Raw genomic sequence first — 14,474 nt, 5'->3', positions numbered from 1 at the left:
TGTGGGCAGCAAGGTAGAGGGGGATGTTCTGCCCCTCTGCCCTGCCCAGGTGAGACTTCCACCTGCAGAACTCCCTCCAGCCCTGGGGTCCCAGCACAGGCACGACATGGAGCTGCTGGAGTGAGTCCAGAGGAGCCCATTAAGGTGTCCCAAGGGCTGGAGTCCCTCTGGAGCCAGGCTGGGAGAGCTGGGGGTGTTCACCCAGAAAAGAGATGGCTCCATGGAAATCTTAGAGACCCCTTCCAGTGCCTAAAGGGGCCCCAGGAGAGCTGCAGAGGGACTTGGGACAAAGGCCCTGAGGGACAGGATAAAGGGGAATGGCTTCCAACTGCCAGAGGGCAGGGAAAGATGGGATATTGGGAAGGGATTGTTACCTGGGAGGGTGGGCAGGCCCTGGCACAGGGTGCCCAGAGAAGCTGTGGCTGCCCCTGGATCCCTGGAAGTGTCCAAGGCCAGGCTGGATGGGGCTTGGAGCAGCCTGGGATAGTGGAAGGTGTCCCTGCCATGGCAGGCTTTTGAAACAAGATGGTCTCTCAGGTCTCTTCCCACCCAAACCAGTGATTCTGTGATTTTATGATAATTACCTTTCTGGCTACAGCTCCCTTGGTCTACATCCTTCTCTTTCAGGTTACCTTTCCATCTTTAATGCAACATTTTAAATGCACTTTTAAAAATCACATTATGGTTTCCCTGCTAGACAAATGTGCCAGCAGCTTTTTTTTTTTTTTTTCAGCAAGCTGCAAATTATTTATTAAACTTTAGGTACTATTATAACTTCTGTTCTGGTATGATATTTCTGTTGCTTAGTTTCTGTGCTCTCCATGCTGCAGCTCACCTCTGAGCATGGATGAACCGCTTCATCAGACTCATCCTGCTCTGCAGGTGTCTGAGTTTGCTTTCCTGTTCCACAGGGCTTCTGGCCTTTGCTTTGGAAAGGCACTTGTATGCTTCTGTCAGTGCTCTGTGGGCTTTTTCATAATTCTGATACTCATCGATCTCTACCTGCAAGAGGAGAAAGGAGATGGTCTTGCTCCAGAGCTAATAAACCAAACATGGTCAGCAGTCACAGAAAGAGCAGTACCTGAGCACATGCATCATAGAAACCTGCCAGGAGATCAAGGGCCCCTCCTTTGGTGTAGAAGCTGATGATATTTGCAATAATCTTTGCATCCTTACGCCAATCCAGTGACTGCAGGTAGTTGGCTGCCATTATATAAATCTCTCTCTGTCTGGAAACTCCCGCAAAGAAGATAATTTTCTCAGTATCTCCAGATTTCAGCAATGCCCTCATAGCCTGGCAAGGGAAGGAGTGGCACAGAGGGTAAATAATGTGAATGCAAAAACACCATCAAGGTGGCTCAAAAGTTTTACCTGGGTAGTTACTGTAGGAAGTCTTCAAGGTTTACTTTTCAAAACACCCTTGTTATGAGGCTATCCAGGCTGACCTTTAACTTGTTTCCTGCTTGTGTGTATTTCTTGGTGGCCATGTGGTAGTTGCCTTGTCTCATGCAGCAGTCAGCAATTTGCTCCAGCAGCTCCCTCCGGGACTCCTCGGAGAGATCCTGGGACTCCTTGGAGACTGTCATCTTCTCAGCCAGCTCCTCAGTGATGGTCAGATTCTGCTCAAGGCACAGCTGCAGAGCTTCATGGTACTGATGGGAGCAAGAGAGCAATAAAATGTTGCAAACACTATTGTGATACTTCACTTTTGCTTGTGGTGTAATCTACAGAAATCGGCTACAAACACAAACAGCTAAGGATGCTCTGTCTGGAGCACTGGGCTGTAGTTATGTGTCTCAACATCAGCCCCTGTTCAGGCACACACAGTCCCATTTTGTTTGCTAAGAACATGTTTGCTCTTATGACAGTATTGCTCTCACACAAGTATGCCACTAAAGATTCAGCCATTTTGACTCTGAACATGAGATTTTTAGAGACATACAAATGAGGTTTGTTAGGCATGATCAATAGTAACATTTTCAGCAAATACAAATAAATTGAAAGATTTTGTTAAATATTTTTGTACTTCCCATATAGGAACAAATTCTGAGTAGGCTATACAAAAGCTTGTAGTCCAGAAAAGGGCTACAGTACCCTTGCAAAATGTGAAGAAAGCCAGCCATAGGAGCTTGTTAAGGAGAAGTGATCACAGGACTGGTCTGGTACCCAGCATTTTGGGAAGGCTCAGCTGCCAGTGCCCCTGAATCACTGGCTTAAGAGGAATCTTGAAACTTTACAAGTGTTTCTTGTATCTGTTTACCTGCACAGATGAATGGCTGTGTGCAGGTACACACCTGTTGTGCTCCTCTACCTGTGCACAGGGGACCAGAGGGCTTGGCTCACCTTCTTGGCCGTGAGCAGCAGCTCCATTGCCTTCTCATACTGAGCGTGTTCAATGAAGAACCCAGAGCAGCGGGCGAGCAGGGCTGGGTCTGACTTCTCATCCAGGTCTTCAGCAATGAGCTGCAGGGCCCCAAACTGCTGCGTGGCAAAGGCCAGCTCCAGGGCTTTGGAGAAGTGTCCTGCCTGCAAAATTAGGAATAAGGCTTCCAAGATGAGTGAGCACTCCAGAGCCAGTTCTCAGGATGCCTTTGAGTGGCTTAATAAAGCATTACTCACCATAAAAAAATGACTGATAAACAGGACATAGTAAGCACCACAACTGATTAAACATTCCTCTGCTGTAGGAACTGCTTCAGTGTAAAGTTTGGGAGTTTCTACTAAAAAACATTTACCTTGTGGTATAACATAACAGCTCTGTCCATTTGATCCCCCTTTTCCTCATAATAGCAGGCTGCCTCTATCATGTCTTCTGGTGAGCTCAGGAGAGCCAGGTTCATCAGCTGATCATCTAAATTATTCGCCTGTTCAAAAGCAAAGGTTTGGCTCTGGGTGTGCACACACAAATTTCATAATTCCAACTATTGGCAAGCCTGTGGCTTTATACTCTTACATAGTATTAAACTGTCACCCTCTTCGTTGTAAAACCTCTACAACCCAAGTGAATTTCAGCATTGATTATGATTATTTCTTTGAGGGAGTTTCTGATGAGCTGTTCAAGAAAATACATTTCCAAACCACCAAGACTTTATTGATCCATCTTTGGTAGAAGAGGTCAGCAGAAACCAGGAGCAGCTTAACCATGGGCTGTCCAAGAGCAGGCAGCGTCTTATGGGAGGGAATGGGCGTGAACACCTCGTACCACCAAAGAGCAGAAGCCTGTGCTGGTGTGGGCACACCGTGCCTCTCTGCATACCTTGCACAAGCGGATGGCGTTGTTGAACGCCTGGGCCCGGCTGTAGAAGTGCACAGCCTGCTTGATGTCCTCCTGACTCTCGTACTGCCGTGCCAGGTGATAGGAGGCTGCCCCATTCCCCGTTTCATTTGCTATTTCAGCAGCCTGCAGAGGGAATTGTACAGCTTTACTTCGTGTCCGTGCTCCTCCCAGGACTGGGAACTCTGGAAGCAGGTGGAAGCAGACTGCCTTACCTTTTGAATGTTGCCTTGAAAGCAGTGGACACGGACTAGGGAAAAATAATCCTGAGCCAGTGCATAGTATTTTAATGCAGATTCCATGTCTGACTGGCTCTCCAGGTACTGTGCCCACCACCTCCACAGGCTCCTGGAAAAGCAGCAATATTAATTGCAGCAACAAGAACTGCCAGATGCTGTTTTTAACTCCTAGAGAGCTTGAACTAAAGACTGAACACACTTTTTAGAACATATGCTTTACCCCAACCAAAATGTGACACTCCCAAGATCAGCACTATACAGGAAGTCAGCCTGGATAACCAGCGTAACCAGTCTTGAGCATGTGCAGCATAAACCTGAAAAGCTGTTGGAGGGTTGTAATTGATAAGGGAGGGGTTGAATGAGACTGAGGAGATTCACTCTGTCATCCTCACTCTAATCACAGATTGTATGTCAGATCTGACAGCTCCGTGTGGAAGGAACAAACATAGCACTGACTTGTCTTTCATCTTGTTGATGTAGTTCTCCAGGGCTTGTAAGTCTTCAGAGAGCATTCGAGGTACCTCGAACCTGTGTGTGTCTGACTCTTCATAGCTGTAGAGAAGAAGAACATATTAGATGTGAAATGACAGCCTCCTTATTAGCTCTCTATGTGTAAAATATACATTTAATCTAGTTTGGCAGCCATCAGCTGACAACACTGGGAACAACTACTTCAGCTGTATAAGTAAGTTCACTGTAAGACCAGTTGCAGTCCACCAGCACCATCAAAAATCAAAAGTTCAATAGTACTGCCAAGCACTTGGAATTAGGGGGGTGTGCTCTTCACAGCACAGGAAATACTTTAAAAAGTGCCAGTGATGGCCCAAAGAAGTATCCCAGAAAGTTCTCCAAGCATCAAGCACACCTGGCTGGACAGGTCACAAATACCTCAGGCTCCACACTGTACCACCCACTGCGACACCAGCCTCTGCCACTGCTGAGAGGTCACTGTCCCTACCCCAGCACCCACTTCTCCTAACCCCACTGCCCACCATGGCCATCAGTGGGTCTGTCTGAGCACAGTAGAGCTCTGCTTTGATTCTGGACAGAATTGACCTTATTGGATGATGATGATGGGAACTTTCATACTGGAAAACTCCTAAAAAATATCTCAAACAAGAAATACAAGACATCAAAAATACCCTCCCCTAACTTCTCATGGGACTTAACAGCTACAGGAGAGGATCAAGCACCAGAAGCAACCAAGTCAAACTAAATTCTGCTTCAGCAGTTGTATCTGGGACTCGGGAAAAGCAAATAATTGGTTTTGTCATGGAAAAGGAAGGAAAGATGGCAGTGGTCTTCCAGAGATAAACACAAGACTGGGGTTTACAGACGAGAGTAGAGTTTAACTACTGGCCCTGACAGACTTGACCTTTTAGACACTACACATTATTTGCATGGGAGGATGCTGGGAGGTTTCACTGAGAATGCTTTCACTCTGTGAAATAGAAGGCACCAGAAACAGGAAAAGACTTTAATTAATTTTTACTGGTCATCATCAAACATCTTCCTTTACCCATCTCCACAGGGGAAGGAGGCTCCCAGTCCCCCATGTACACCCAGCTGGTGCTTACTGGGTGAGTGCCAGGCACTGCTGCCCGGTTGCCTCCAGGTGCTTTGCGTAGTTGTAGTGGGTGGTGCGCAGGTGAACCCGGTCATGAGCCTCAGCCGTCTCGATGGCTTTCTGCCACTGGTTGGAGGCCTGGTAGAACTTGTTCAAGAGGTCATAGCGTTTGCAAGCCTTGTACAGCTGCTCTGCATCCTCCTGGGAGAGGAACACCCAAAATCCCCATCAGCCCCAAGCACACTGTGTATCAGTCACATCAGGCACTGCATCTTGAAGCAGTTTATTAGTGCAGGGCACTGCAATGCAATTAAAAAAACAATCATTCAGGCAGAGGGGTTAACCAACTAAATATATGTGGCCTGGGATAGCATGTTATAGGGAAACAGGATGAGTATGTAAAAATAAGAAAAGCATTCAGATTCTGACATTTATTGTACAGGACTGACTGGGAGGGAGGGGAGTGACACAAGCAAGTCATCTATGATCAAATGCTGTCAAATCAGGAGTGTGAATCACCAAAAATGGAGACATGCTTAAGTGGGGATACAGCTACCGACCCTGCTGCCCACCCAGGGTGAGGCTTAGGAGAAAATCCTGGCACTCAGGGTTTGAGAATTAGGATACTGTGAGCCAGGGAACCCCTGTGACCTCCCAGCAGGTCTCAGAGACAGCAATGCTGTTCATGGACAACTGAGCTCCATTCCTGGGAATAAATGTTACTAATTTATTACAGAATTAGAACAGGAGGGTTTTGCCAATGCTGACGCAAGGGCAAGCAAATTTGGAACTATTATTTTTATTCTCTGAGAGGTACTAACTCCCGTGGAAGGAGCATTTTCCTGCTCCACCCAACTGCTGTCCAGCTGAACACTATATTTAGAAAATTGGGATTATCTGTCCAAGACAGAAAACTGCTTTCTGTCTCTTATTGTTTTGAATTTTAAAAAGCATAGAAAGTGGAAAAGGAAGATGCCTGCCCTAGGTTTCTATATGAGATGAAAAAAAGCAGTAGAACTGCACTTGTTTTGCTATAGTTCCCTTCCACCTCTCCAAACAGATCCAAATATCCAAGAGAAGAAGCACTGACACTTTTCAGCCTCATAGCTTTCTTTGCCAGGAAGCCTTTACAAACATTTAGTTTGAATTTTCCTTTTTTCCTTACCTTTAACTCAGAATAGTTACTCTCTCTCTCTCTCTCTCTCATACTCATCAAATAATTATAGATTGCTGAATACCTTTTCAAGCCAAATTCTAATTATTTGGCCATTTTTAAGACTTCCTTTTCTGTGAAGTCTTTCCAAGAGCTGAAAAATTTGCACTTATTTTCTCTGAACCTTTTCCAGTTCATCAACTTTTTTTTTTCTGTAATGAAGTCATCATTCCAGCTGTAGCTGCACTGAATACACAGAGTTACCAAATCCAGTCTCCACCCTGGGTTTTTCTCCTCAAACATAGCCCCAAACTGATTTTTCCTGTCATAGCACCTTGCTATTTTTTCTCTAATTCAGTATTTCCTATAGACTGTGGGTTATTCCATAAAGTCCTTCTCAATTTTTCCCTCTAATGGATCATATGCCTGGATCTGCTATGGTTCCCAGACTAAAATTTTCTGGCTTTCTTATGGATCACTGCTGAAAGTATTAAATTAGTGGAATACTAATCCTCCTCTAACTAGCACCAGTCAATTTTCAATCCATATGACAATGCTGGTCTCAAACCCAGCTTAGATCTCAGTTCTAGTGGCAATCAAGGGGAATGAAGTCAGACACAATGTCCACTTTGGGGTGTATTTGTTGCCAGGTTGGGTTCCAGATGGAGGAACAAGAGAGTTGTTCCATACACCAACCCTGAGGAACAGCCAGATATTGTCCTCTGGCTGGATCCAGCCAAGTTCCTGCTCACACACTGGGAGAAGTCAAGATAGAAATCTGGGTGATTAAGCATCCCTGGGACAGCACAGGCAATGAATGTGACTGACCAGAGCTCTCCAGCCCTGCAGATAAAGTCTATTTTGCCTAAACTCCTTCAACAACTTCAGGTCAGCCCTCAATCTGTGACAGCACACAGCTCTAGCCTTTCACTTTGGAAACAAATACTTTCAAAATGGATCTTGTGATCCATATCAGAGCTTAAATATCAGAGCGCCATATGAGAGCTTTAAACATGTTTGTTGAAACATTTTAACTATAATAAAATAATAGACTTTTTAAAATTCAGTGAAACCTAGAATGATTAAGCTTGGAAGAGGCTTATGCCCCAAGAAAGCAGGTTTTTGTTAAATGTTTCACACATAAAACAATCTTTAAAAGATGTTTCCTTCAGCCAGCAGTTTCACTGAGTAGTGTTTCAGAGTCTGCTATAAACTTTTCACAGCTTGGCTGTGGGATTTACCAGCATGCCCAGCTGGATGGCCAGCACAGCCACCCTGGCCTTCTGCTCTGGCTCTTGCTCAGCCTCCCGCAGTGCCTTGGCTCCTCTTGCATGACCCATGTGCCCCAGGCAAATTTTGGCAACATCGAGCCTCTGAGTCTTCACACACATACGAGCCATGTTCTCCCAGACAGCCTCACTGCAGGAAATGGGAAAGAAAAGGAGAGCTGTTATTGTGTCACCTGGAGGGCAGGTGAGGTGTGAGAGTGTGAAAGGGGAAACCATCCGTACGTTGGGAATGGGGTGACGGTAACAGAGACTGCAGCAGCTGTGTGAAGACTGAAGAGGAACAGAAGCAGGTTCATACACAAAGGTCAGTTCTTGAGCTAAATGACACTAACCTTAAGGAAATAGTGTGGAGTTCGATTTACACCAATGTCTAAACAACAGCAGATACACCTCTACTCTGGAGACAGGCTGAGAGAGCTGGAGAAGAGAAGGCTCTGAGGAGAACTTAAGAGCTACTTCTTCTGCCAAAAGGAGCTCCAGGAGAGCTGGAGAGGGAGTTGGGACAAGGGCCTGGAGGGACAGGACAAGGGGGAATGGCTTTAAATTGAAGAAGGGGAGATTCAGATTGGAAGAAATTCTTCCCTGTGAGGTTGGTGAGGCCCTGGCACAGGCTGCCCAGAGAAGTCTTGGCTGCCCCATCTCTGGAAGTGTTCAAGGGGCTTGGAGCAACCTAGGAACGGTGGAAGGTGTCCCTTCCCAAAGCAGGGGTGGGTTGAACAAGATGGTCTTTAAGGTCCCTTCCAACCCAAATCAGTCCATGATTCTGTGTTTACACAAATATAAACATTTATCATGTTCCCATCCTGCTGTAACTGCAACCTATAGACAGTCACAATTCCCACACTGATGTTCAGAAATCAAAATTAAAATTATGAGAAAAGTCTTAACCTCACACTGGAAATCTCCTGCTGCAGTCTGGAATTGTTTAAATACTGAGAAACTATTGAGAGCCCAATTGTTGTACTCAGTAATAGGGAATAATGTGTAAAAAAATGATCAAACAACCATGTTCTAATTTAAAACTTGTATACAACAGGCAAAAAGAAAATCTTTGTGGTGCTCCGAACAAGAACTCTTCGGGGCTATGAGCTCAGTTTACACTGCAAAGTCCCCTGCCCAGGCAAGGCAGGAAGGGCTGAGGACCATGCTCTCAGCAGAATTGCTCAGCAGAAGGTCCACAACAGAACTGACCATCACAGAGTGGGACAAGCAAAGATTTACATAGATTCTATTCACATTTGAGGCTCTTCAGAATTTCATGCAATATGTTTGACTAATAAAAACCATGAGCATCCAAAATGTTACCCTCAGCAGAGGTACAGTCTATGCAGTTCTCAGGCACCGACACAGCACAAAGTAAACATCTAAATTTTAAAAGCAGGGAAAAAATAAGAAAATAATAGAAGAGAATGATACTTTATGACCTGCCACCAAATTACCTACCAGTTTTCCTATGATTAAAATGTTTTTCTGTTTTCAGTGGCTGTGGGAAAGCCCTGCACAAACAGGAGAAAGTGACTAACAGGGAAGTGACAGAACAAGTGAACCACAACCTGCTCTTCAACACATACACTAAGAAAAGGCACACGAAAAATCCTTTGCATAATTTACTTTAGAATTAGATCATCCTTTACTTGTAGTGCAACTCTTACAAAGGTTTCAAGTAGTGATCAACATGAATAAGTGATACAAACTTCACTGAGGGCAAATGGTATAGAGAAAATAAAAAAAGGAAGAGAAGTGATAAATCAGGGACAAATTTCAGAAAGATCAGAAGTGTTTCTGGTTTAGAAAAACAAAAATGCATGTCTGAGTGCCACCTTTCTTACAACTGAGTGGTATTCAAACACAGCCTCCTAATGCTCTTCTCCTGTATGTCCAAGCTCCCCAGCTGAGGAGTCAAAAGGAACATTGAAATAAAGCATGAAATAAAGTAATTTCAGACCTGGAACGGCCTGACAGAAAGCAGTGCCAGATCCTTCCATGCATCACCACTCAATACAGAAATGCTGCCTTGTGTCAGCAGATGTGACCTTCCTAATTTCTGAAAAGTTTGAATAGTTTTCTCTTTTATTCCAGACACTATCTGTATCTGGAATTTGGAAAACTAGGAAAAACACCTTTAAAGAACATTGACATGCTCAGTGTGATGTTAGTTATGTTAACCTGGTTTTGAACAACACAGCCAGTTGAGTTCTGTCCTTAGGAAGAGCTACTCAAAGCTCATGGGCAGTGCCTGGGTACAGCTGTGCTACACAGCACTTGAGAAGTAAATTTTCCAAGCTCTGCAGCATGCCAGAAGAAGCTGCCAACAGCCAGTTGGCTCTGGGTGAAAGAACGCACGTCTGTACTGGGCTTTGTCAAGCTGACTAACAGTGAGTTTCAGAAAGGAAATCAAAGTCTTTATTTTGCAGGGCTCTGACAGCTCTCAACTCCCTCCATGCAGGAAGATGAGAGTTCATGGGCTCAAACAGGCGAGCGGATGAGATTCTTATTTAGACTACAGGGAGTGGAAACTTTTGAGAGGAAACAGACTACACAGTGTATTTTAAAGTACAAAGTTAAAAGATAACAGTGTGCAAAGAGTCACAGCAGGATTTAGGAGATGTTGCTCATCATCTCTCAGCTGTGTTATGCTTTCTTGGATGGCAACAACTCCTGCCAATGTCAAAATTCAGCAGGAGCTGCTGCCTTCTGCCTTTAGGACACCTCTTTGGGAGTTCTTGCCCCCCATGCACCATGCCTGTGGACCACATGGCACCCAGGTACATGGGCACTGAGGAGCTGGAGTTCTGCCATCCCACCTCTTACCCCTCCACTCCAAACCATTTGCAGAATGAACCTGAGAGGTTTGAGCCATGAGTACACTGACAACAAACACAGAGGGAGAAACATCTGCAATGGATGTGCTCTGCAGTTGGTTTTATTCTAGCAGGCACTGGTTTATTCACCAGCTGGGCAGGGGGTGAGCACACCAGGCTCAAACTGCACCAAAGACACTGAATTTAACAATGTTCTTGGCAGAGCACAGCTTGCATGGACTCAGGCAGTACAGAGACCACAGCAAGAGATAAGAGGGATACCAAAGAAAGGCGTCCCTGCCCATGGCAGAGAGTTGGTGCCAGATGGTCCTTAAGGTCCTTTCTAACCCGAATTCCATGATTCTAAGATTCTGAGAGACGTGATCAGGGCAGCTCACCAGCACAAGAAACTATGGCAGGTTCCCCTGACCATCTCTTCTCCAGGGTTCTGCCCTGCAGAAACACCTGAAGGAGTGTTTCATCTAAGGAACCCAGCCTTGCTCTGCCCAGAGCAGTTCCAATACCTCACTGGGTTTGATTAGCAGCTGCACAGGGCAGAGCAACAGCTATGGTCCCCAAGGAACTGCAGCAGAGACTGGGTTCTTTCCAGTAGACACATTCTTCACAAGAGGGATGATGCTCTGATAAGGCATGTGGAGAGGACACGGTAGGGAAGGGGAGGGGATCCTGGGAGCACCCACAATCCACTTCCATTTCTCTCTGTGTTTCACAAAGACCAACTTCAGCCACAAGATACACAACCTCCCTGGCAGGAACACACCTCCACAGAATCACAGAATCACTAGGTTGGAAGAGACCTTCAAGATCATCGAGTACAACCAATGCCCTAATACCTCAAATAAACCATGGCACCAAGTGCCATATCCAATCTATTTTTTAAACACATCCAGGGATGGTGACTCCTCCACCTCCCCAGGCAGACCATTCCAGTATTTTATTACTCTTTCCATGAAGAACTTTTTCCTGACGTCCAACCTGAATTTCCCTTGGCACAACTTGAGACTGTATCCTTTCATTCTGTCCGTTGCTGAAAGGAGGTTGTAGAGAGTGATAAGGTCACCTGTGAGTCTCAAGTTTTGCTGCCCCTCAGAAATGCAGACAGATGGATGTGGGTCTGGTGAAGGAACAAGAAACAGGAGGTGCAGAACAGGTTCACTTAAAGCCCAGGGAAAACCACAGATTATCTCCCAGTAGCTGCCAGTGCAGTAAGAAAGCTGAAACTGTTGATGCATCCCTAAAAGGCAGCAACTCTCCAGGCCTGGCTCCACTATCCATATAAAATGCCAAGTAATATTTTTCCCTGCCCCCAGCTCTGACTCCAGGAATTTCCTGTTCTTCCCCTCCTCCTCCTTTCATCCCCACTGGAAAGCCTCTCACATCTGTACCTCATCAGCTGAAGCTGGAAACTTAATGAAGCCCAGGCACAGCAGCAGTGGGAGCAGAGCCATGGGAAGGCATCCCAAGCACCCAGGGAGCCCCAAGCCCCCCCACCAGGCACAGGGATACACCATCTACTGCTGCACCCTGTGCTCCCAGGCTTCAGGCCACATCCACAGTGCCAGGGATTTGGGAAGCAAATGGTGACGCCTGTTAAGAGTGGGCACAAATCTTACCACATATTTGATGAAAGTTTCCTTGCTTTGTGTCTGACCTTTCACATCTGTTTTTCTGTGGAACTGTGTTTACAGCATCCACAGTCTGATCTCACAAACCCTTCTGTTCCCATATATTTTACATTGCCTATTTAGCATGAAAGTTTAAAGAAAACATTGACTATTATTTAGAAGTGTTGGAGATTTATATGTCTGAGGCATTTCACTGAAAAACCTTTTCTCCCTCTATTTAATGGGCTATATTTGGAAAATGAACACTGATCAGGATCAGGGTAAAAAAAAAAAATCTCTTTTCAATTTGGGCCCCACTTTGTTGGGTACCAACTGACCCTATAATATACAAGTTATATATAACAAATTAATATTGCAACCTCTAATGTTATATTATTGATAATCACAGAACCACAGAATAGTTTGGGTAGGAAGGGACATTAAAAAACATCTTGTTCCAAACTCCTGCCAAGGATAGGGACATTCCACTAGACTGGAAAACTAGGGACTTGAGAAAATTAGGTTTTATCTGATGTAACTAAAATAGGTTTGATGCATTTAAATTGCATTTATGGGATTTTGGTTATATCTTTCTGTGGGACTAAAAGACAACAAGGAACCAATAGATGAAAAGTTGCAACAGTTCAATGAGACTCTTGATAGTGTTAAAGATATTATATGAGCTAGTCTAAGAAAAGTCAGGCATTTTCATGCCTGATCCAAACGCTGAAAGCTGATGAGGCTACTCCTAAAAATTCTTCCCTGGCAGAAACAGACCATTTGATAAAGCAGCTTCACAGACTCTATCTGTAATAGAGTATATTCTATCTATAATAGAGTATATGGGATATCTATAATATCCCATTGAATACACAGCTTTATTCCAAACTTAACCTTGTAAAACCAAGAGATTGCTCCATGTGGGTTGCATGACACAAATCCCTGCGCCTCACAGAACACAGTGAGTGCAAAATGCACATCCTGCTGCATGTCAGCAAAGAAGCATTCACTAAGGTAGTTTTTTATTAAGGATCAGGATTCCCATTACTGTTTTAATTGGATATTAGGGAAAATTTCTTCATGGAAAGGGTGGTCAGACACTGGCACAGCTGCCCAGGGCAGTGTTGGAGTCAACATCCCTGGAAGGATTTAAAAGCTGTGTGGATGTAGCACTTGGGGACATAGGTCTGTGGCTGGGGCAATGGTTGGACTTGATCTTTTCCAACCTTTATGATTCTATGACTAGATTGATTGGTTCAGCCTTTGTAAAATATAATTGTAATTGTTTTTAATGTTACATATAAGAAAGAAGCTTGGGCTCTGCTGAAAATAGATACTCAGATTTCATCAAATTGCAAATATCAAATGGGAGGAGACAGACGCAGGTGTGTGACATTTCTGTAAAGGTAAATATCTCCTGGCGTTATCTGCAGATAAACATCATCTGTCTTACTGCTGAAACCCTGGCTTATAGTAAACACAGAATCATAATAGCAAATAATCCGAGGGGTTTAAAATATGCAAAGACAGTTCATTGCTGATAGGAAATTTCTTTGAAGAATGGCAGACACTTGTGTGTTTATACTGGAAGTTCTAAAAACTGCAAGATACAGAAACATGAGCAATTATAGGGAAAAAGAGAAATCAAAGATGCTCTAGTGCTCTCAAAGGATGATGATGCTCAAAGTACTTAAAGCTTCATTTGTTTAAAGTTTAAAAATTATCAGAGCACATGGAGGAGAGTTGAGTTCATAGGTTAGTACATTCAACTTCAGTAGCTGAAAACTAATTATAGGAGCATCTTTCTGTGTATTGGGTCAGGGCAGATTGGTTGGTTAGGGGCAAAGCCTCTTGCCTGGTAAGACAGAGCCACTATAAAATTAAATCAGTTTCTAATCTAATTTATTGATCGCAGTGAAGTCCTGTGTCAGCCCCTGAGGTGTGGTGGTGCCTGGTGAGGCAGGTCTCTGCCAGTTCTCCTCAGTGCTGACGGGGGGATGTTATTTCTTCAGTTCAGTGCGTAAAGGCAATGCTACACTCGTGCGGGATTTGTGCAGCCTGAAGAGCGGTGCCAGGCTCAGCTCAGGAGAGGCAGAACCCCAGGCAGTACTGCCCGGCCGCAAGGCAGCACCCACCACAATCCCTGTCCTCGTCTTGGTGCTGCCGAAGCAGCTGATGACAACAGCAAACAGCAAAGAGCCTTCTGGAGTGCCAGTCTGGGCAAGACCGCTCTGGAAACACACAGGTTCAAGGAGAGTTTGGAGTGCCCTCAACAACCCTCTTTAAGCGGTTTATCAGAGGAACACCTGCATTGCCCGGTGGCAGTCCATTCCGTACTGGGCTGTCAGCAGGGACATCCTGTCAAGCACACGGCAGCAAAGTTTCCAAGTCCTGGGCAGCGAGAGGGGTGGGCAGCCTCCCTCGAGGCTCCGCGGAGCCACCAGCGTGCCCAGCGCTCCGGGACTCGGGCTGTGCCAGCCCCACGCTGGCGCTTGACTCTCAACCTCACTCACACCCGAACACTTG

At 45.1% G+C, this 14,474-nt stretch overlaps 1 protein-coding gene across 9 annotated transcripts in view; it reads right to left on the bottom strand.

Moving 5' to 3' along the window:
* Positions 1 to 14,474, bottom strand: part of IFT140 (intraflagellar transport 140) — a 90,128-nt gene that overhangs the window by 1,290 nt on the left and 74,364 nt on the right. For 8 of the 9 annotated variants that reach the window (XM_019008231.2, XM_033517927.1, XM_033517928.1 and 5 more), the window contains 10 exons: positions 7,475 to 7,652; positions 5,091 to 5,281; positions 3,970 to 4,065; positions 3,490 to 3,622; positions 3,257 to 3,400; positions 2,736 to 2,864; positions 2,344 to 2,526; positions 1,446 to 1,652; positions 1,082 to 1,294; positions 836 to 1,002 (listed from right to left, as the gene is read on the bottom strand). In XM_019008231.2, the coding sequence (XP_018863776.1) occupies positions 836 to 1,002; positions 1,082 to 1,294; positions 1,446 to 1,652; positions 2,344 to 2,526; positions 2,736 to 2,864; positions 3,257 to 3,400; positions 3,490 to 3,622; positions 3,970 to 4,065; positions 5,091 to 5,281; positions 7,475 to 7,652 (1,641 nt within the window). The remainder of the gene's footprint in view (positions 1 to 835; positions 1,003 to 1,081; positions 1,295 to 1,445; positions 1,653 to 2,343; positions 2,527 to 2,735; positions 2,865 to 3,256; positions 3,401 to 3,489; positions 3,623 to 3,969; positions 4,066 to 5,090; positions 5,282 to 7,474; positions 7,653 to 14,474) is intronic. The other variant, XM_033517930.1, reaches the window with a different exon arrangement.

This window comes from Parus major, chromosome 14 (genome assembly GCF_001522545.3).
Source record: "Parus major isolate Abel chromosome 14, Parus_major1.1, whole genome shotgun sequence".
Lineage (NCBI taxonomy): Eukaryota > Metazoa > Chordata > Aves > Passeriformes > Paridae > Parus > Parus major.
The sequence above is the reverse complement of the archived record's forward strand: the minus strand, read 5'-3'. Positions and strand labels throughout refer to the sequence as shown.